At 35.1% G+C, this 23936-nt stretch overlaps 1 protein-coding gene across 4 annotated transcripts in view; it reads left to right on the forward strand.

Moving 5' to 3' along the window:
* Nucleotides 1-23936, forward strand: part of BLTP3B (bridge-like lipid transfer protein family member 3B) — a 116555-nt gene that overhangs the window by 87214 nt on the left and 5405 nt on the right. For 2 of the 4 annotated variants that reach the window (XM_010599584.3, XM_023538729.2), the window contains 6 exons: nt 325-500; nt 7735-7877; nt 8569-8719; nt 13008-13261; nt 13613-13721; nt 23124-23290. In XM_010599584.3, the coding sequence (XP_010597886.2) occupies nt 325-500; nt 7735-7877; nt 8569-8719; nt 13008-13261; nt 13613-13721; nt 23124-23290 (1000 nt within the window). The other 2 variants (XM_010599590.3, XM_064283693.1) reach the window with 2 other exon arrangements.

The raw sequence follows: 23936 nt of genomic DNA on the forward strand, positions 1-23936 counted from the left end.
TTTTCCAGTAATAGCCATCCTGTTGAGTGTGACATGGTATCTCATTGTGATTTTGATTTGCATTTTTCTAATGACCAATGACCTTGAGTATTTTTTCATGTACTGTTTATGTATCTTTGGAGAAATGTCTATTCAAGTCCCTTGTCCAGTTTAATTGGGCTCTTTGCCTTTTTGTTGTTCATGAGCCCATACTTTTTAAAGGGAATGTTAAAATTTGTTAAAAATGTTAAATTATACATATTTTTATTTTGTTAGAAGTATTTTTAAAATGGGATATTTTTCTTTATATATAATGATTGTCTAATAATTTTTGTTTCTTAACAGTGGAAAGCCTAAGGAGCATTGCCCACCCAACATGGCTCCACTCTCTGTTTCTTATAAGAACATGAAAAGAAGCCCTTCACAAACCTCACTGGATACCATTTCACTTGACAGCATGATACTGGAAGAACAGTTGTTAGAGAGTGATGGAAGTGATAGCCATATATTTTTGGAAAAAGGTAAACCAATACAGTTTAAGAAGTCATGTCATAGACATACAAATCTTGATAAAAGAAGTGATATTTAAGTATTTTCATTTATATTCAAAAATCATTCAGTCCAAAAAAAGATCTTACACATCCAAACGCACATACGCACTATACCAAGGGCATTATAGCTAACTTTCTAATTGTTGTTCCATTGCATCTTTTAACTAGGCATTCCTGCTTCTTTATGGTTAGTGTGCAGAAGTTATTCATATACAGTCATTTAAATGAAAAAGTGGCCAACATTAAAGCTACCAGCCTGTATCACAAAGACTTCTATATCTGGAAATTCGATTGTGTTGTTGTTGTTAGGTACCATCGAGTCGGTTTCAATTCATAGTGACCCTACAGGACAGAGTAGAACTGCTCCATGGGGTTTCCAAGGAACGGGCTGCTAGATTTCAACTGCTGACCTTTTGGTTAACAGCCAAATGCGTAATCACAACACCACCAGAGCTTCGCAGATTTGATTAGGTAGGGTCAATCTGCAGGATGAATTCTCATTTATATGGTCCCATGACTGGAATTTTATCACATTGAGTCTACTGATTCTGAAAACCAGGATTCTTCCATGTACATGATTATGTATGATGGAACTACATAGCTCCCCCATTTTATTCAGAGGCAATCATTGCCCCAGTGTAGACCACTAAGGATGACCTAGAAAGTATTAGATGCATGTCCATCAGCAAGTCATCAGGGACTTTGTGAACAGGAGTTAACAGTGTGGCCCATAGGGTAGCTGCCACAGACACAGAAACATAGGAGACCAGAGGCAAGTAGGAATTATTTTCTATTTGAAGGGTAATCAGTCTATTGATACAGTTGAAATCAGCTTTGATAAGGAAGGGCTCATAACTACCTAAGACTGTTAATAATACAATACCCCCATTGCCATCGAGTCTATTCTGAATCATAGCGACCCTACAGGACAGAGTAGAACTGCCCCACAGGGTTTCTAAGGAATGGCTGGTGGATTCAAACTGCTGATCTGCCTACCTTTTGGTTAGCAGCTGTAGTTCTTAACCACTGTGCCACCATATCATACAGTAGTACATATTATAATAAGTTTATAGTAAGCAGTAGTGTAAGTATTGTTAATATACTCACTATAATAATAGGTACTTATTGCCAGGTGCTTAAAAAACTTATTTAATTTGAACCATAACCCTGTAATAGTAGCAAACATTTATTGAGCATTTACTATGTATTACCACTATTATATATGTTTTATATATATATATATTTAATCCTCACAATTCCACTAATTATGTACTTACTCTTTTCAAAGAGGCTAAATAACTTACCCAAAGTCTCATAGCTAGTAAGTGGTTTAAATCCAGATACTCTGGCTCTAGAGCCTATACCATTAACTACTGTATTCCAGAATTGCCTCAACCCTATTTCACAGATACAGAAACTGAGGCTCCTAAAAGTAATTTGCCTTCAGTCACATCCCTATAGGTAGAGTTGGGATTGTCTTTTTTGTTTGTCTGTTCTAAGCTAAGTACTTACTGTACCAATTACTGTTCTAACATTTTACATTATTATTTAATAGTCAAATAAATCTGAGGTAGGAACTATTACTTTCACCATTTAAAACATGATGAAACCAAAGCCTAGGAAGTTAAGCAGTTTGCCTAAGCTCACACTGCTAGTAAGTGGAGTTAGCATTTGAGCCTAGGCAGTTGAACTTCAAAGTCTAAGCTCTTCTGTCTGACCCAAACACATGTCATCTTAACCAGACTCATTCTTTGCATAAAAGTCAGAAAAAAAAAGACGTTTTTGATCCCTGTTTACTCTAACCTGATGGGAGATATTAGTTGTCTACCTTACATGGTAGATAATACTTAATAATAGCAAACATTTATTGAACAGCCCTAGTCACTCTGTCAAGTGCTTTAAAGTACATTGTTTGATTTAATTCTCAAAACAACTGTATGAGGCAGTTATTAATATTATTATTCCCTATTTTATAGATTCAGAAACTGAAGCTTACAGAAACTGGTACATTATGCAAAGTTATATAACTAGTTAGTAACAGAGGCAGGAACTCAGCTAGTCTGATTCAAGAGCCCAAGCTTTTAACCAAACCAGTGTGCTATACTAGTTCCCCAGACTTAGGGGATGATTATCATATGTAAACAAAAATCCCTAATCTGGCTTCATTATAGACAGTTCATAGCAATCTCCTTTCCAGCACTCTGCCAGTTATATGTAGAAGAGGCACTAATGATGTGTCATAAAATCTTTTATAAAAAAATAAACCCAGTGCCCTCGAGTCGAGATTCCCGGATAATTCTAATGCTTACCATTCTCTCATTATGGCTTAAAATTCTGCCTTGACAGGATTTCTATCCTATGGTCAAAATATACTTTAAAAACAGTTTTTCTGTGCATACTATCCCTACTTATTCTCAAAGGCAATTGGTAAATTTCTTACTGTTAATTCTCAAAAATAAGTAATAAGGAAAAGTGATTACCACTCAGTGTAGAAAACTGGAAAATACAGAAAACGACAAATTGGGAAATAAAATCACCCAAAATCCCACAGTCTAGTGATAACTATTATTATTTATTCTTATGAATTTGGATATGTATTCATATATGTGTTTATTTGGTGTCATGCTATACATATGGTTTTGTAATCTGCTTTTTGTCATTTATAAGTATATTCTTTGTTGTTGTTGTTGTTAAGTGCCATCAAGCAGTTCCGACTCATAGCGACCCTACATACCACACTATGAAACACTGTTCGGTCTTGCGCCATACAGTCGTTATGCTTGAGCCCATTGTTGCAGCCACTATGTCAGTCCATCTTGTTGAGGGTCTTCCTCTTTTCCACTAACCCTGTATTTTAGCAAGCATGATGTCCTTCTCCAGGGACTGATCCCTCCTGACAACATGTCCAAACTATGTAAGATGGCGTCTCACCTTCCTTGCTTCTAAGAAGCATTCTGGTTGTACTTCCAAGATAGATTTGTTCGTTCTTTTGGCAGTTCATGGTATATTCAATATTCTTCACACACACCACAATTCAAAGCTGTCAATTCTTCTTTGGTCTTCCTAATTCATTGTCTAGCTTTGGCATGTATATGAGGCAATTGAAAACACCATGGCTTGGGTCAGGCGCACCTTAGTCTTCAAGGTGACATCTTTGCTTTTCAGCACTTTAAAGATGACCTTTGCTGCAGATATGCCCAATGCAGTGCATCTTTTGATTTCTTGACTGTTGCTTCCATGGGTGTTGATTGTGGATCCAAGTAAAATGAAATCCCTGACAACTTCACTCTTTTCTCCATTTATCATGATGTTGCTTATTGGTCCAATTGTGAGGATTTTTGTTTTCCTTATGTTGAGGTGCAATCCATACTGAAGGCTATGGTCTTTGATCTTCTTCAGTAAGTGCTTCAAGTCTTCTTCCCTTTCAGCAAGGAAGGTTGTGTCATATGTATAACACAGGTTGTTAATGAGTCTTCCTCCAATCCTGATGCCCTGTTCTTCATATATAGTCCAGGCTTGTTGGATTATTTGCTCAGCATACAGATTGAATAGGTATGGTGAAAGGATGCAACCCTGGCACACACCTTTCCTGAGTTTAAACCACGCAGTATTCCGTTGTTCTGTTCGAACTGCCTCTTGATCCATGTACAGTTTCCTCATGAGTACAATTAAGTGTTCTGGAATTCCCATTCATTGTAATGTTATCCATAATCTGTTATGATCCACATAGTCAAATGCCTTTACATAGTCAATAAAACACAGGTTTTTTTTTTTTTTTTAAATATCCTTCTGGTATTCTCTGCTTTCAGCAAGGATCCATATGACATCAGCAGTGATATCCCTGGTTCCACATCGTCTTCTGAATCCAGCCTGAATTGCTGGCAGTTCCCTGTCGATATACTGCTGCATCTACTTTTGAATGATTTTCAGCAACATTTTGCTTGTGTGTGATATTAATGATACTGTTCGATAATTTCCGTATTCAGTTGGATCAGCTTTTTTGGGAACAGGCATAAATATGAATCTCTTCCAGTTGGTTAGCCAAGTAGCTGTCTTCCAAATTTCTTAGCACAGACAAATGAGCACTTCCAGCGTTGCATCCAATTGTTGCAACATCTCAATTGGCATTCCGTCAATTCCTGGAGCCTTGTTTTTCACCAATGCCTTCAGTGCAGCTTCGACTTTTTCCTTTAGCACCATCAGTTCTGATCCTATGGTACCTCTTGAAATTGTTGAACGTCGGCCAATTCTTTTTTGGTATAATGACTCTGTGTATTCCTTCAATTTTCTTTTGATGCTTTCTGTGTTGTTAAAATTTACCCCATAGAATCCTTCACTATTGCAACTCAAGGCTTGAGTTTTTTCTTCAGTTCTCTCAGCTTGAGAAATGCCAAGCATGTTCTTCCCTTTAGGTTTTCTATCTCCAGCTCTTTGCATGTGCCATTATAATACTTTAGCTGGTCTTCTTGAGGCACCCTTTGAAATCTTCCATTCAGTTCTTTTACTTCATCATTTCTTCCTTTTGCTTTAGCTGCTTGTCATTCAAGAGCAACTTTCAGAGTCTCTTCTGCCATGTATCTTGGTCTTTTCTTTCTTTCTTGTCTTTTTAATGACCTCGTGCTTTCTTCATCTATGATAGCCTTCATGTCATTCCACAACTCATCTGGTCTTTGGTCATTAGTGTTCAGTGATTCAAATCTATTCTTGAGTTGGTCTCTAAATTCAGGTAGGATATACTCAGAGTCGTACTTTGGTTCTCATGGGCTTGTGCTAATTTTCTTCAGTTTCAACATGAACTTGCTTATGAGCAATTTCGACAGTCTGTTCTGCAGTTGGCCCTTGGCCTTGTTCTGACTGATGATATTGAGCTTTTCCATCATCTCTTTCCACGGATGTAGTTGATTTGCTTTCTGTGTATTCCATCTGGCGAGCTCCATGTGTATAGCTGTGGTTTATGTTGTTGAAAAAAGGTAGTTGCAATGAAGAAGTCAGTGGTCTTGCAAAATTCTATCATGCAATCTCCGAGATTTTTTCTATCACCAAAGCAGTATTTACCAACTACCGATCCTTCTTGTTTCTGCTTTCCCATTCTAGGCTCCAATAATTATCAATGTATCCTGATTGCATGTTCCATCAATTTCAGACTGCAGAAGTTGGTAAAAATCTTCAATTTCTTCATCTTTGGCATTAGTGGTTGATGTGTAAATTTGAATAATAGTTGTATTAACTGGTCTTCCTTGTAGGCATATGGATATTATCCTATCACTGACAGTGTTGTACTTCAGGATAGATCTTGAAATATTCTTTTTGACGATGAATGCAATGTCATTCCTCTTCAAGTTGACATTCCCAGCATAGTAGACCATATGACTGTCTGCTTCAGAATGACCAATACCAGTCCATTTCAGCTCACTATGCTTAGGATATCGATGTTTATGCATTCCATTTCATTTTGGATGATTTCCAGTTTTCCTAGAGTCATACTTCGTATGTTCCACGTTCTGATTAATGGATGTTGCAGCTGTTTCTTCTCATTTTGAGTCATCCCAAAATGATATTCTAAAAAGTATATTCTATTATTATTTAAACTCCTTTGAAAAACATTTTTCAAGCCTACGTAAGATTGTCCTAAGAATGTACCATGACCTTTTAATCTTTTCCCTAATGTTGGCGCTTTACTGGTATAAAAATCCTATAATTAATACCTTCATTCATAAAATTTTATTTGCATTTCCAATTACTGTCTTAGAATAGATCCCAGTAGCAGACCGCTTCAAGGATCTTGAAATAAGAAGAGCATTGGCTTTGTATGAACATTTACAGGATATGTAACTATATACATTCATTGCTTTTTCTAAACGCGCAAGTAATTTTTCTCTTTATGGCAGGGGGATTGATTTTCATTGGTAGAAGACCCTTGATTTCTTTATTTTTACAAGAAATAGGTGAATAGCCTTATTGTTTTAAAAAAAAATTAGATACTATAGAATGAAAATTTGTTCATGTCAATTTCCAGTTTAATCCTGGTAACTTCTCATTGCTTTAAGTCTATTAAGTTTAAAATCCTTAACGTGACCAGCAAGGCGCCATATGATGTAGCCCTAGCTTACCTTTCCTTCTCTTTCCTACTTGCTCACTATACTTAAAGTGTACTATGTAATACTTCAGTCTTTCTCTCAGTTACTTCACTGTGACAAAAATTTTTTTCTACCTCAAGGTCATTGTATCTGTGCCTAGAATGCTCTTTATTTCTTTCTGTTCACTTTGCTTAAATGTTCCTTTATCAGGGAAGCTTTCTTAACCCTTTTTTATGCTAGGAACTGCTGTGACATGCACTTTTCAGCTCCTCATACCACAGATGTGTTCACAGGCATCTTCCTTGGTCCTACAAACTGTTTGTTCATTCAGTAGATAATTTATTGAGTACCTGCTGTGTTGCCAGACATTGGGATAGAGTCCGAATATACAATGAATCTAATAATAAAAAATTGAGGCCTGTGTTTTGTATGTCTTTGATTTTTTTCTAATCTAATTTTTTAAGTAATTCATTTTTATTGTATTTTTTTTAAATACTGATCCGTGATGGATTTGAAAAGTTTTTTTAAAAATTTGTCTTTTACCACAGATAATTTGAGAAACTTTGAAAGTAGGGCACACTGAGAAATTAAGGCAGGTAGATAAGGCTAAGGATGGGAATAGCCACATTGACAATAAATGGCAGTATATTAGTATAAAAGATAATTAGGAGTTACTATAAGCTACCAAAAAGGGGAATGAATTGGTTAGGCTAGGACTGTTCAGTGTAGGATAGATTAGAGGAGGTGGGGCGAAGCTTTCCGCCATGCCAGCACTGCATCTCAGTAGGAAGAGAGAACACACTGTGGTCATTGTTGGTTGCTTTTTTTCATCCTAAGTTTAGATCTATAATTTTTTTTTTTTATCATGGTGAAAACTATACATTACAAAACATGTATCATCTCAGTAATTTCTACATGTGCAATTCAGTGTGTATCTATAACAGTTTATTGTGGGAAATCATTTTTCATTATGTGATAACTAACCACAATCTTAACTTTGCTTATTGTTTTTTAAACACTGTACTGGAGAAAGTGTTGAAGGGCTTGTCATTTTTGGTTAGATAAACAGAATATTGTTGGATCATGTGTAAAACTGATTTTATTAGTTTAGTTTTGTCTTATTTCAGGTATTAAGAAGAACTCGATTACAAATTACCAGAGCCCAGTAGAGAGTGTGAATGCCAGTGCAAACATACAGAATTATGGCGAAACCTCTCCTGATGCTGACAGTACTAATTCAGAGGGTGCTCAAGAAAATCATGATGACCTGGTAATCGTTTCCGAGAGATTCTATGAAGAGAAATGCTACCAACTTTATTTCATACTCAATATGTACACATTTTAGCACCTAAAGTTAATATATAAAATGAATTGACTTAGATCGTGGATGATTCATTCCGTTTGGTGCTTCTACTCATGAAAGTGCTTTCTCCCCTTTTTCTGTTTTGCTCTATGTTTCACTTTTCTAAATTTGTTTTATTGATTGTTGGAGCAGGGGAGTTCTGTCTTTCTTTTTTTCATCCTGTCTTATTTTTTACCTTTATTTTCTTTCAGTTTAGATATACTTTGAAAAAGTTTAACGGCAAGAATGTGGCCAGTCCTTATAATGAGAGGCTTTCTAGAAAAGAAAGATGTTTACTGATTTATTTTAAGCCCTCCTTACTCAGTACAATATTCTTAAAGAAGACTTAGGAAAACATTGCCTTAGAAAAATTTTTCTCTTTTACATGAAAATGTCTTATAATGCATCTTTGTAACCTGAAAAAAATCTTTTCTTGGCTGAATAAAAAGAAAGGAAAGAAAAGTTTTCACCATAATGTAATAATCAACATACTGATGGTCAAAGGTATATATTTTGGTCTGTTTGGTCACAGTTGTATTTTTAAGGATTATGGTATTAGTTTTTAAACTTTGTTCTTAATTATTTGGTATACTAATATTATTTATGCAATCATTAATAGATGTCAATTGTGGTATTTAAAATTACTGGTGTTAATGGAGAAATTGACATCCGAGGGGAAGATATTGAAATATGTCTTCAAGTGGACCAAGTGACACCAGACCAATTAGGCAATATCAGTTTTCGGCATTACCTTGGTAATCGTTCCGTAGGTAAGATCATATATTCTTTTTACTGTTTTTTACTACTTTTCACACAAGACACTTTCATATGATTTAGGTTTTTTTCTATACATAGGAACTCATCATCAGTCCTATCTTTGACATAATTGAATTCAAGGAAAATTACATTTATTTATAATAATAATAATGGAGATTTATTTTTTTGATTACCTTAAAAAAATTGCCATAAAGTGTTTTGATTATTAGAAATATGTAATTCATTGAAAACAGATTCTTTAATTTCTTTTTGTTTATACTCTTGATAAGTTCAGAGTCTTACTTTTCAGTCTTTCTGTTCGAGTTAATGGGTCTCAGAAAACTGAGCTATTTTCTATATGAAAAGAGTGATAAAGTAATCCTAGGAGGTCAAATTTAGTTTCACGCTGGAATAAATGTCAGTATCTGTATTCCCTTGCTTTGCTTATAAGCAAACATTTCCTATGCTGGCGTGCTACTTGGAAAAAACACGTATCCTGTTCTTGTAGTTCTTCATTCCAAGATCAGCACATTGACTTGGGCACAAAGGGATTTAAGTAATAAAACATGTAGTGTGCAAAGAGGAAACCACATTTAAACCGTCCTTTTTTCAGCGTTTACAGGAAGGCACCATTCATGGCTTTCACTCGTTTGAAGAAATGAATTTATTAGAATAGTTATATTAAGAATTTGAAATGACAGTGTTTTTTTATTTTTTTAATCTTTTAAAAAGTCACTGAGCTTTAATACTTTGCTATATGCAGAGTGCTATATTTGTTACATAACATGTTGAAATAAATACAGCCCTGCATGATATCAGATAAGTATGCTATCATCTCACATCCTGAGTATTGCAGGTACATGTGCCATTTGTCCCTAAGCCAGCATCACAGAAAAAAAAATTGGCTCTTGACTTTATGTGTAGGCTTTACAGTTTACAATGTGTCTGTTAAAAAATTTTGAGAATTTTATATTTGTTGTTGTTATGTGCTGTCGTGTTAATTCCAACTCATAGCAACCTATAGGACAGAGTAGAACTACCCCATAGGGTTTCCAAAGTTGTAATTTTTACGGGAGCAGATTGCAGTTTTCTTTTTCCTGTGGAGCGGCTGGTGGGCTCCAACGGCCAACCTTTCAATTAGCATCTGAGTGCTTAACTGTCACCAGGGCCTCTAAAAACATTTGAGAGTTTCATATTAGCAAGTCTAAGTCCCAATAGCATGCAAAATGGGCGAAAGCTAAGTATATATTTAGAAATCTATTTAGAAAGATTTCATAGTGGGGGTTAAAAAACAAAACAAAAAAATGACTGAACATAATATTTCAAAACCTAGACCCTGTTCTGTACCCAGTCAGCCACTTTTCAAATTATACTCTTAGGTTATTCCAGTTGCACAGTTTTTTCATTACTCTTTATAATTTTGTTCCTAACTAAGAAATCATTCTGAAATGCCTGTGTATGGGTTATATAGTCAGTGCTAGCTAATACTTTCTGTTCCCCCAAGTGTCTCTGGTTGTTTGAAGAGAAACAAAAAACACATATAAAGGAAAGGGGAAGGTGGAAGTGGGAAAGGGGAGGAAAAACAACAGCATAGCTTGAACGTTTCGAACAATAAGCCATACTCATGAAGATAGTATTTGAACTGTACATACACTGTTGTCACTCTGTCATGAACAGTATTACAGAGTTGTTTTTGTTTGTCTGATTGTTTTTTCCTATCCAGTATCGTATTTTGGATTCCTTTGGTGCAGTGGTTATGTGCTTGGCTGCTAACTGAAAGGTTGGTGGTTCAAACCCACCATCTACTCTGGGAGAAAGATGTGGCAGTCTACTTCTGTAAAGATTAAAAAAAAAAAAACACCAAACTCATTGCCATCAAATAGATTCTGACTCATAGGACCCTATAGGACAGAGTAGAACTGCCCCATAGCATTTCCAAGGAGCAGCTGGTTGCTTTGAACTACTGACCTTTTGGTTAGTAGCTGAGCTCTTAACCACTGTGCCACCAAGGTTTCGTCCATAAAGTTTACAGTCTTGGAAACCCTGTGGAGCAGTTCTACTCTGTCTTGTAGGGTTTCTGTAAGTCAGAATTGACTCGAAGGCAATGGGTTTAATAGGAAGACCTGAATATAATAATTCCACACTACAAGAGGAAGGGGAGAGTGATTTTGACTAACGAAGTTTTTGTTTTATTTTATCCTGCTCCAAAATATTATTTTTGTTTAAAATTATTTCTGGCTTTCAAATAAAATGCGTGTGAGCATGCATGCATGTGTATTGGCGGGGGCGGGGGGGAGGCGAGTAGATAAAAGGTAAAATAAAATCACATTAGCCAAGTGTTTTGTTGCTCCTGTTGTTAAACTGACGAATTAACTTTTGTTGTTTTTTCTTGATAGTGGAAAGAACATTGTCTAAGAGTTACCAAGTTTTGGGCTTTTCTTTTACCCTCTGTTAAAAAAAAAAGCTACAAGTTTTTTAATGTTTAAAGAATTCTTGGGATTTTTTTTAACTCTTACTGTGAATTTATTTTTACTAAATAAGTAAATAAACCAAAAACCAAACCCGTTGCCGTTGAGTCGATTCCGACTCATAGCAACTCCATAGGACAGACTAGAACTGCCCCCATAGAGTTTCCAAGGAGTGCCTGGTGGATTTGAATTGCCAATCTTTTGGTTAGCAGTTGTAGCACGTAACCACTACAACATCAGGGTTTCCACTTAATAAGTAGTACTAATCAAAAAACAACCAACCAAAAAAACCAAACCTGTTGCCTTTGAGTTAATTCCCACTCATGGTGATCCCATGTGTTACCGAATAAAAATGAGCTCCAAAAGGTTTTCTTTGTTGTAATCTTTACGGAAGCAGGTTGCCAGTCCTTCCTTTTAAGGCACCTCTGGGTGGGTTCAAACCTTCAAACTTTTGATTAGCGGCCAAACCCAAACCATTTGTGCCACCAAGGGACCTAACAGTACTAATAATTAAAGTGAATTCTGTGCCTGAAATAAAAAATTTACAAACAATTCTGCACTTTGATTTCTGTGTGGACACCTATTCATGGTGCATGTATATATTTAACCTAATTCCTTGTACCCCAGCCCTCCCACAAATAGGTTTACATTTGACCTAAGTAAAACTGCAGTATTCACATACTTTTCTTTCTGCCTATATTTGAGGGAAAAACTAAAATATCTTTTTATCATGGATTTAATTAGTAGAGCCTTCTTATGACAATCTATGGGATAAATAGCTTTGTGACCTCAGTAACAGAAAGATGTGTCTCTTTCCAGAAAAAAAAGTATTTTTGTTTTTTAAAATAGGTTCTGTGAATTGTGAAACTGATTTTTTTTTTTTTTCTTTGCTGCTAGGAAGTTCATTTGTGGTCTACCTTCAGCACAGCCACTTAAATAAATGTGTTTTGGGTTATTAACCTCACCAACTGTCTTCTCCTTTTCCTTCTCATCCTTATATTTTCCTTGCTTACTCGGTTTTTTACATGATTATCCCATGTGCACAGTGTCTCCTCTTTTTGTACTTAGATAGCATAAAACAAGAAAATAGTGACCATGAGGGTCATTCACAACTAGTTTACTACAGCAGTGCCACTAGGAACTTATATTGTTTAAAATTAGATATCCTCTGGGTAATGTACTGAAATTTAAAAAAATTGTTTTTAAACGGAAGTATTTGTGTCTTTGTAAGCCACCTAAAATTCTTTTTTGGACCACAGCCAAGACATAAATAAATGTAATGATATATATATATTTTCTTTACTATAATTTCAGTTTTCAGTCTGTCTTTTAATAGAAGCATTTTAATGAGGTTTTTCTATTTGCTATTCTGTGATTAAAGGACACAGTTTCAATGAGAAAAGTGTGAAGCTTTAGGCTTTTGTTGCTTCTTGGGAAATGTCTTCAGAGTCACTGAAAAGCCACAATTTTGTTTCTTCATCACAATTGCCCATTATAGTACAAATAGATAGGCACACACTCAAACATGCTAAGTATCAGAGGTGTGTATCATATCAGAGACATATCACAGCATGCTTTATCATGGAACAAAAATATACGAAATAAAAATATTAGAGACTATTGTTGTAGTCAGAGTTGCCTATGAAAATTGAAGTTAGGTTGTTTTTGCTATAATACGCAATGTAAAATATTAAATTTATTTAGGGATAAATATTAAGACTTAATCTATTTAATGTCTTACAAATTCATAATAACCACCTTTTTAATGACAAATAATAGAGTGATATTTTTGAGTTGTGCTAAAACATTAAAATTTTGTGTTCGTTTTTCACAGGTTCGGATCAGAAAGCTGAAATTCATGCCAAATCCTCTCCTAAAATTACTTTGAGATTTGAAAGTGGGCCTGGTGCTGTAATACACTCCTTGCTTGCGGAAAAAAATGGGTATCTGCAATGCCATATAGAAAATTTTAGCACTGAGTTTCTAACATCTACTCTTACGAATATTCAACATTTTTTGGAAGATGAAACTCTCGCAACAGTGATGCCAATGAAGATACAAATTTCTAACACAAAAATAAATTTAAAAGTATGTTAATAAACACTTTTGTATTCTCATGTTCTAAATGTTCATTTTGCCTACCTGGACTTTGCTTCATGTCTAAGAAGATTCCTTCTCTATAATATATGCTTTTATCAGCCTTTATTAAAATGAATTAAATTTGTTCTGTGTGGTAAATGATAGCTTTCTTATAAATTAGAAAATATCTAACTAGAACAGGCAGTTTTCTCACTATGATGTGCTTTTTCACTAAAGCATGTGATGATGTAATTCTTATTCCTTAAGAAATATTATTGACTGAAGTAATGTTTAAGAAAGTGATTATTTTAATTTTATAATTTAAGAATAACATGCCAATACTATTTCTCTTTCCTGTAGGATGACAGTTCACGTGGTAGTACGATATCCCTTGAACCAGTTCCTATAACTATCCATATTGATCATATCGTGGTAGAAAGAAATGATGATGGCTCTTTTCATATCAGAGGTATATGTGAAAAAACAATTCAGATGAATAGCTACTGAAATTTTGAAGCTAAATTGTTTTCGTGTTGATCATTTTCTTTTCACTCATACTTTTATTTTATATGTATGTACATCGTCAGTATAGTAGTGGATGATTAAGGGACACTTTCAGAACATTATAATGAAATATCATCAGTGTGTGAACTTATAGCCCAGAAAGAACTCATCTGCAGTAACTGTTCTACAAATGTGTTTGAATGAAAGTGAGAGATGATTTTTTGGTCTTACAGACTTAACCCCTTTCTTAGCTTTATTTCCCACTGTTCCTTTATATACACTTAACCAAATTGGTATACTCCCTTAACAGAAATTGTCTTGCACTTTTTCATCTCCATGTTATTTGCCTTGTCAGGAGCATTCATTAGAATTGCTCATCCTCTGTGTAAATTTTGTCCATCTTTCCAGGGTTATCTCAAGTTTCTCCTGTTCAAGGAAGCCTTTTCTCTCCACTGTAGCCTGATATGACTTCTTCCTAAAACTTTGATGGTACTTATTCTCTGTATATTTGTTAGTTATAATATACTGCCATGCATTTAGTTCTCCTTCAGTTTATATCTCTGCTCTAACAAGATTTTTAAGGTCTCTAGTATAAGACTTGTGTCTTATAAGGTGGCATGGAGTAGTGGAAAGACCCTGAGTCGTAGTAGACTTGGGTGTTTTAGTACTCACTATGTTAGCTAGTTGAGGGTGAAACATGGGGGACTGATAAGGCACCTATTTTATCCTCTATCAAAATCCCCATGAAATGACAGAATAGTAATAGTGCAGAAAAAGAAGAATAAATATCATCAATGGATCAGAAATTCTTAAAAGAGCACAACCAGAGAGCAAACTGGAGAGGCAAAACCAAAGTTATCGATAGCCATAAACACATGAAAGAGAGGACTCTTGCTGATATAGGAGTAATTTGTAAGGACCTCATAACTCAAGAATCTCCCTCTCTGAGTTTAGTACTGAATGATGGACATAGGAGTCACGTCAGCAGAGATAAAAATGTCAGTTTCATTACTAATAAAAGCTTGAGTGTAGAATATAGCTTTTGTTTGTGAGAACATAGGCTTCCTAGGTACCTCTCTTTCCCAAATGCTTCAGTTCCCAATACTGCAGGCTTATCTTGTAGAAAGAGCAGAACAGATGCACCCTTTTTATAGGAGTCATATACCAAAGCAGAAAGGGACTGAGCCACACATAACCAAAACCAAACCCGTTGCCGTAGAGTCAATTCCAACTCATAGTGATCCTATAGGACAGAATAGAACTGCCCCCATATGGTTTCAAGAAGTGCCTGGTGGATTTGAACTGCCAGCCTTTTTGGTTAGCAGCCATAGCTCTTAACCACTAGGCCACCAGGGTTTCTAAGGCACATATACATCATTTCTTTGCACAAACTCTAGGGAAGTTTCTCCTCAAAAATGGAAGAGATCTCCCCAACAGAATAGAGATTAAAAAATAGGTCCCTGAGGCATTAGGGTGAATAATCTAGACTACTTTTTAAGATTTTTTGTGGTCCTTCTAAGGAGCAGATTTTAGTGAGGTTTGCATGTAGACTAAATTATTGAAGGTAGATTCTGTATCTGAATACGTAAGGCAGGGCCCCAGATAGGCAGCTGCCGAGTCCCAGGAAGACAATGATTTCACATCCAGTTGAGAAACCTGATATATCTTACCCAGCAGGCCAGATCCTTCATCCTGCACAATCACTAGGTATATATCCACTGCTGTAGAGTCAATCCTGACTCATAGCAACCCTATAGGACAGAATGGAACTGCCCCATACGGTTTCCAAGGAGTGCCTGGTGGATTTGAACTGCTGACCTTTTGATTAGCAGCCGTAGCTCTTAACCAGTACGCCACCAGGGTTTCTGTCAGTAGGTATAAAAAAAAAAACTTTTTTTTTTTTTTAGGTTATGATAAATAAAAACAGCCTCCATAGTCAAGAATTCTCAGGCATTTAAAGAAGACTGTATTAGTCAGCATTCACGATTGTAAGCAAAACACTGTCTAGCTAGTGGGGTAGACAAGGAGCTTGTTAAACAAGTATTGGAATGGAACAGAACTGAGAATCCAAAAATAAACCTTTATGTTTGTGGGTAATTAGTTTTTGACAAGGGTTCCAAGACAATTCACTAGAGGAAACAATGAATCTTTTCAACAAATGGTGCTGGAGCTACTAAGTATCTAAAAGCAAAAGAATGAAATTGAACTCTTTCATTACACCATACACAAAATTGTATTAGATACCGAAACTTAACAGCTAAAACTATAGTACTCTTAAAAGAGAGCATAGGAGTAAATATTTATGACCTGGGGGTAAGCAAAGCCTTCTTAGATATCACAGCAAAAGCACTAATGGCAAGAGAAAAAATAAATTGGACCTCATCCAAATTAAGAACTTTTTGGTACATGAGATACTACCAAAGTGAAAAGATAGCCCACAGACTGGGAAATTATATATCTGATAACTTAAAACTCTTATAACTTAATACTGAAAAGATAGATAAACCAATTTAAAAATGGATACAGGATCTGAATAGACCTTTCTCCAAGGATGATATGTTGTTGTTTTTAGGTGCCTTCCAGTCAGTTCCAACTCCTAGCAACTCTACATGCAATAGAACAAAACACTGCCCGGTCTTGCACCATCCTCACAGTCGTTGCTATGCTTCACCCCACTGTTGCAGCTACTTTGTCAATCCAGCTTGTTGAGGGTCGTCTTTTTTTTTTTGCTGACCGTCTACTTTACCAAGCATGATGTCCTTCTCCAGGGACTGGTCCCTCCTGATGACCTGTCCAAAGTACATGAGTTGAAGTCTCGCTGTCCTCGCTTCCGAGGAGCACTCTGGCTGTACTTCTTCCAAAACAGATTTGTTCGTTCTTTTGGCAGTCCATGGTATTTTCAGTGTTCTTCACCAACAATGTAATTCAAAGGTATCAGTTCTTCTTTGGTCTTCCTTATTCATTGTCCAGCTTTCACATGCATATGAGGCAACTGAAAATACCATGGCTTGGATCTAGTGTACCTTAGTCTTTCAGAGTTACATCTTTGCTTTTCAACACTTTAAAGAGGCCTTTTGCAGCAGATTTGCCCAATGCAATTCTTCATCTTAATTTCTTGACTGCTGCTTCCATGGTCATTGATTGTGGATCCAAGCAAAATGAAATCCTTGACAACTTCAGTCTTTTCTCTGTTTATCATGATGTTGCTTATTGGTCCAGTTGTGAGGATTTTTGTTTTCTTTATGTTGAGGTGTAACCCATACTGAAGGCTGTGGTCTTTGATCTTCATCAGTAAGTGCTTCAAGTCCTCTTTGCTTTCAGCAAGCAAGGTTGTGTCATTTGCATATCACAGGTTGTTAATGAGTCCTCCTCCAATCCTGATGCTGCTTTATTCTTCGTATAGTCTGGCTTCTCGTGTTATTTGCTCAGCATACATATTTTTTATTCACCCAGTAATTCAACAAGTTGTTTTTTTTTTTGTAATATCTATTAGGTCTATCAGTTTGGAAACCCTGGTGGCGTAGTGGTTAAGAGCTGTGGCTGTTAACCGAAAGGTCAGCAGTTCGAATCCACTAGGTGCTCCTTGGAAACCATATGGGGCAGTTCTGCTCTGCTCCATAGGGTCGCTATGACTCAGAATCAACTTGACAGCAGTGGGTTTTAATGGGTAGGTCTATCAAAAATAAATAAATAAATAACTTGTTGAATGGGTGCTTAAAAACAGAATGAAAACAGCTGAAGGTTGAGTTGGTGATCTTTAATAGAAATGTCCAATAAAACTTTCTGTGATGATGGAAATATTCCATAATAAATAGTCAAGTTGTTATTGTACACTTGAAATGTGGCTACTGCAATTGAGAAACTGGATTCTTAAGTTTATTTAATTTTTAATTTAAATTTAAATACCTACATGTGACTAGTGGCCACTATATTGGACAACACAAGTATAGAAAGTTGAACAAAGGGGATTCACTTAAAAAGCAAGAGAAGAAAGGAGAAGATAAAATTATGTTTAAAATGGTGAGAAATGAGGGATAGATCCAAGTTCTAACATCTGTCTAAAGGAACTTCTAGAAAGAACAGAAGAAAGGAAAGAGGGAAAAATAATGCAATAAATAATAAAAGAAATGTTGCTAAATTTGAAGGAAGAGACAAGTTTTCAAACTGATAGAGCCAATCACGTGCAGAGCAGAGTGAATGAAAATAACAACCCTTACCTGGATATAACTGGTGAAATTTCAGAACAGCGAGGATAGAGAAAGGTCCTGAAAGTATCTAGAGAGAGAAAGCAAAGGGTGAGAATCAGACTTTCCATTGGCAACACTGGATACTAGAAGACAGTGAAGAAATTTTCTCAGAGTTCTGTAGGGAAATGATTTTGAAGGCAAAATAAATATAATTTTTAAAAATGGAAAGAATTACTTAATGTGAAAAATTAATAAGGAACAGCAGAAGTTAAGAAAAAAACTAGTAAAACTTGGAGTTAAGTCTAAATAATTGCTAATGTATAAGAAAAATTTCTTTTTTTAATATGCAACTAAAATTCTAGGTGATGTCAATATGACAGGTTTTAATGGGGGAAAAGGGAGAGGAGAATAGGGAAGTAAAAATGTGCTAACCTATGTTTTGTTGAAGGGACTATCACTCTAGACTTTGATAGAACAATCTAAGTTAAATAATGTATGTTAGCATTGTATGCTCACCCCTAGGTGACCAAAATAGTAAGTGACCTTTAAAACATACAGGTGGGCAAAAATGGACCAAAAATACCTAATCAGTTCAACAAAAGACAGGAAATGAAGAAAAAGGAACAGAAAGAAAACACGGTAAATAGAAAACAATTAGATGGCATCATCTCAGTAAATGTGAATGGCTTAAATTCCGTTATTAAAAGACAGAGGCACTAAGAGTTGGGAAAACAAAACAACAACAGAAAATCCCAGGTATTTGCTGCATAGAAGATAGTCCCCTAAACAAAGGTGATACAGAAACACTAAAAATAAGGAAATGGAATACACACACACACACATAAATATATCAGACAAAGGCTAACAAAAAAGAAGTGAAAGAGTAATAGTAATATTAGATGAAATCTAATTTAAAAGTGTAAAATTGTGCAGAGAGTGATTTCATGTTGATAGAAGACCACCCAAAACATGCCCCAGTCATAATTATCTGTCTGACAACATAACTTTGAAAAATATAAAGCAAAACCTGTTTGAAATAATGAGAAATGGACAAAACTACAGTCATATTGAGATACCTTAATATGGCTGTCTGAGTACATTAAAAAAAAATTCAGTATGGAGAAATTGCATAATATGATTAACAAGTTTGATCATATATCACCACCACACCACCCAGTGCCCTCGAGTCGATTCCGACTGCCGACCCTCTGGTTAGCAGCCGTAGCACTTAACCACTACGCCACCAGGGTTTCCTTGATCATATATATGTATTTATATTTACATATACACATACACGTAACTTTGGATTCAACAAACAGGAAATTTCAAACACCCATACAACTTCTAATTATTGGGTCTCAACGAAAATATCAACAAATTTTAAAAAGTAGAATTGATACAGGCCATTTCTCTGATGTCAGTGCAGTAAAGTTTGTCCTTAACACAGAATATAAAAAAAAAAAAATTTTTTTTTTTTTTATCCAGGAGATAAAACATTGGTACTTGACAAATTTTAAAACATTCCTTGAAATAATTCTTGGGGAATTATTGGCAAGGATTTGTAATGAGACTTTTTTTGTTGTTGTTGTTATTGTTGAGATTATCCATAGCAAAACACACCAATTCAATGATTTCTATATGTACAATTCAGGAACATTGATTACATTCTTCGAGTTGTGGAAACACTCTCACCCTCTTTTTCTGAGTTGTTCACTCTCCCCTAAGTTTTCTATCTAATTTTTTGAGTTGCTGTTGTCAGTTTCATTCCATATAGGTAGATCTTGAAAGAGCACAATGTTCAAGGCAGACATTATTTATTAGTTAAGTTAAACTGTTGTTTGGTTTTAAGAAGACTTCAGGAGATATTTTTGGTTTAAGGTTTAAAGATTATGTCACAGCAGTAATTTCAGGGTTTCATCCAGCTTCCATGGCTCCAGAAAGTCTGGAGTCCATAAGAATTTCAAATTCGATTCTGTATATTCCCCTTTTTGATCAGGATTAGTTTATAGAGTTTTTAATCAAAATGTTCAGTAATGGTAGCTAGACATCATGCAGTTCTCCTGGGCTCATGGCAAAGGAGGCAGTTGTTCAGGTAGGCAATTAACCATGCATTCCATGTCTTCCTCCTATTCCTGACTATTTCTTCCTCTGTTGCTTCAGGGATCAGATGATTTCTATCATGCATTCTAAATAATTCTTTATGGTATTTCTCCCAGCAGTACCTTATGCTAAATAATTGCTGTTTGTTAAAAAATATATATATAATATATATTTTTCCTTTTTTATGAGAAGTTTATAGTATCTGAAGAAAAATATCCATTTTTTTCTTTTACTCCTCATGTGTTTAATGTCAATCTGAGAACCCATTGTCAAATCCGAGGTCATGAAGATTTATCCTTATATGTCCTTCTAAGAGTTTTTAATTTTAATCTTACATTTAGGTATTTGATCTATTTTGAGTTAATTTTTATATATGGTGTGAATTAAGGGTCCAACTTCATTCTTTTCATTATGGCTATCCAACCGTCCAGCACCATTTGTTAAACAGACTATTCTTTCCCCATTGAATGGTCTTGGCAAAAATCAGTTGAGCATAGGTATATGGTTTGTTTTTGTACTTTACATTTTATCCCATTGATCTATATGTCTGTCCGTCTGCCACTGTCTTGTTTACTGTTGTTTTTCAATAGTAAGTTGGAGATCAGAAAACACGAGTCCTCCAACTTTTTTCTTCTTCAGGATTGTTTTAGCTATTCTGGGTCCCTTGCAAATCCATATGAATTTTAGAATCAGCTTGCCACTACCTACAAAGAAGCCAGCTGGGATTCTACTGGGAATTGCATTGAATCTTTAGATCAGTTTAGGAAGTATTACCCTCTTAACAAGAGTAAGTCTTCCAATCCATGAACATAGAATTTTTTTCCCTTTATTTAGATCTTCTTTAATTTCTTTCAACAGTGTTTCATAGTTTTCAGATTAAACTCTGCACTTCCTTTGTTAAATTACTAAGTACTCTCTTTTATGCTATCGTGAATGAAATTGTTTTCTTAATTTTATTTTTAATTTTTCATTACTGTCTAATCTTTACTGATAGATTACTATTTAATATACTCAGTTATTTTTGTGGATTGATATTGTATTTTTTTTTTTCCTACAACCTTGCTGAACTTGTTTACTTTAATATTTTTTTAATGGGTTCTTTAGGATTTTCTATATACAAAATTGTGTCATCTGCAAATATAGTTTCACTTATTCCTTTCCAACCTGGATGCCTATTATTTCTTTTTCTTGCCTAATTGCCCTAACTAAAACCTCTAGTGCAATATTGAATAGAAGTGTGGAAGATGGACATTCTTGTCTTGTTCCTGACTTAGGGGAACAGTCAGGAACACCATTAGCTTTCACCATTAATGATGTTTGCCCTTTTTGTAGATGCCCTTTATCAGGTTGAGTAAGTTTCCTTCTAGTTTGTTCTTTTTAGGTGAAAGATTAGGTTATCGGCTTGAGATTTTTTTCCTGTTTAATATAGGCATCTACAGCTATAAATTTCCCTTTCAGCACTGCTTTAGCAGCATCCCATAAATTTTTGTATGCCATGTCTTTATTTTCATTCATCTCGAAGTATTTTCTAATTTCCTTTTTGATTTCTTCTATGACCCATTGGTTTTTTTATGAGTATTTTGTTTCATGTATACCTATTTGTGAGTTTTCGAAATTTTTTTCTGTTATTGATTTCTCATTGCATTCAGTTGTGGCTGGACACCATACTGTGTATTTGTTGCTTAAGTTCTTTGGTTTTCTTGCTGATCTTCTGTCTAATTATCGTATCCATCACTGAAAGTGGGGTATTGAAATCTCCAGCTATTATTGTTGGATTGTTTATTCTCCCTTCATTTCTGTTAGTTTTTTCTTCATGTATTTTGGTGCTCTGTTGTTAGGTGTATATATGTGTATTATTGTAATATCTTCCTGATAATTTACCCTTCTGTCAATATCAAATGTTCCTCTTTGTCTCTGATAACATTTTTTTGTTTTGTTTTATTTTAAAGTCTGTTTTATCTGACATTAGTATAGTCTCTCCAGATTTCTTAACAGCTTTCTTCTGGTGTATATCTTTCTGTCTTTTCACTTTCAATCTATTTGAATCTACAGGGTATCTCCTATAAATAGTATATAATCAGATCTTGTTTTTTAATCCAGTCAGACAATCTCTGCCTTTTGATTGTAGTCTTTAATCCACTGACGTTTAACGTTGTTATTGATGTAGTTGGATTTACATCTGCCCTTTTAATTTCTTTAATTTTATTATTATTAGTTATTTACTTAATTGTTGGTCTAAGGCATGCTGTGTACATCCTAGCTAATCAGAATTAGCTTCAGATTAAAAAAAAAAATACAGACTTAATTGCAGTGAGATACAGCAATGTTACTACTATGTAGTTATACTCCCTCTTCCCCCATAATTATTTTTTAAATTTAGAAAAAAAAACCTTTTTTTTCCATTTGTCTGTTCATTTCTGAGATATGTGACTCTTCTTTGTGTGGGTGTGTGTGTGTTCCCTACCCTTAAATGCCTGTAAGATTTTCTGGTATATCCTTATAATTTCCTCTTCTGCTTGAGCTAGCATAAATGGATCTCCATTTCTCTGGAGTGTTGGAGATCTGTTTATGCTAACTCAAGAAAGAGGAAAGTCTTTAATCATCCAAAATAAGATTTGCTAATGGATGTATAATATCGTAATGTGTACCATAATTTAATAACATCTCTTCTATCTTTAAAAACAGTGCTCTCTAAGTATAAATGATCTTCATACTTTGTTCTGCACTTTCTAGGTTTCCTTCACTGTACTTGCATTAATTTTGCATTCATAAAAAATACAATTTTTAAAATGAGAATACTAAATGCTATTTTTATAGGTTTATTTTTCCCATTCTTTTATCAGGGGTGACAAACACATACCTTTTGGGTACCTGACAGCCATCCCTTGCATATCACACATAGCACACTTGTTCTGGGCAGCTTTTACCAGTAATCGGAGTTAGCATTGCCTGTGTCATATTACTGTGCTCATAATAATAGAGATATGCTCATGGTAAAATTAATTTTCCACAATAAAACTTTTAAAGATATATCAAGTATTTGGGAGTCAATTATCTGAGCATTTTATGTGTTTGATCAGGTTCTCAGATATTTAACACTGATAGTGATTTGAAAGAAAGTGCCCAGAGTGATTCAGTACTGCTGACATGTGGAAAGTGTGATGAGAAGAAACACCATAGTGTCACTCAGGCCACTCAGACGAGTCCAGATGTTTCTTGGCCTTCTCAGGACTTTACTAGGGAACAGGTAATGGGAAAACAAATTCAGTCTTACTCAGTTTTAGCAATTAAAATAAGTATTAAGATATGAAATAGTTAACATATTATTTACTCACTTATTTAAATAATGCTTATTGAACACTTGTTATGTGCCCAGTAATGGTGCTAGATGCTGTAGGTACTGTGTTGAACAAGATAGGGACATTCCCAGTCTTCACAGAGGATGTAGTCTAGTAGGAAAATAGAGGATTAAATGTGGTGATTCTGTGACAGGAGGAGCACAGGAGGGTCTAACCCAGTGTCTGGAAGATAGGGAGGCTTCCTATGGGATATATTAATTTTAAAGTCTTATTTTTAAGTATTGTAATATTTGGGAAAATATTTCAAAATAAAGAGTAACTTTAGTACCTCCTAAGTGCGTGCAGTGGTTACAGCACTTGGCTCCTAACCAAAAGGTTGGTGGTTTGGACCTACCACCCACTTGATGGGAGAAAGATGTAGCAGTCTGCTTCCATAGAGATTACAGCCTTGGGAATCCTATGAGGCAGTTGTACTCTGTCCTGTAGGGTCACTATAAGTCAGAATCGACTTGACGGCAATGGGCTTAACCTCTTGTAGTGCTGTCAATGTTTTTGTGTACTTTGCTCTGAGGATCTTTTCCATTTCTTTTTTTT

Source organism: Loxodonta africana, chromosome 4 (assembly GCF_030014295.1).
Source record: "Loxodonta africana isolate mLoxAfr1 chromosome 4, mLoxAfr1.hap2, whole genome shotgun sequence".
Classification (NCBI taxonomy): domain Eukaryota; kingdom Metazoa; phylum Chordata; class Mammalia; order Proboscidea; family Elephantidae; genus Loxodonta; species Loxodonta africana.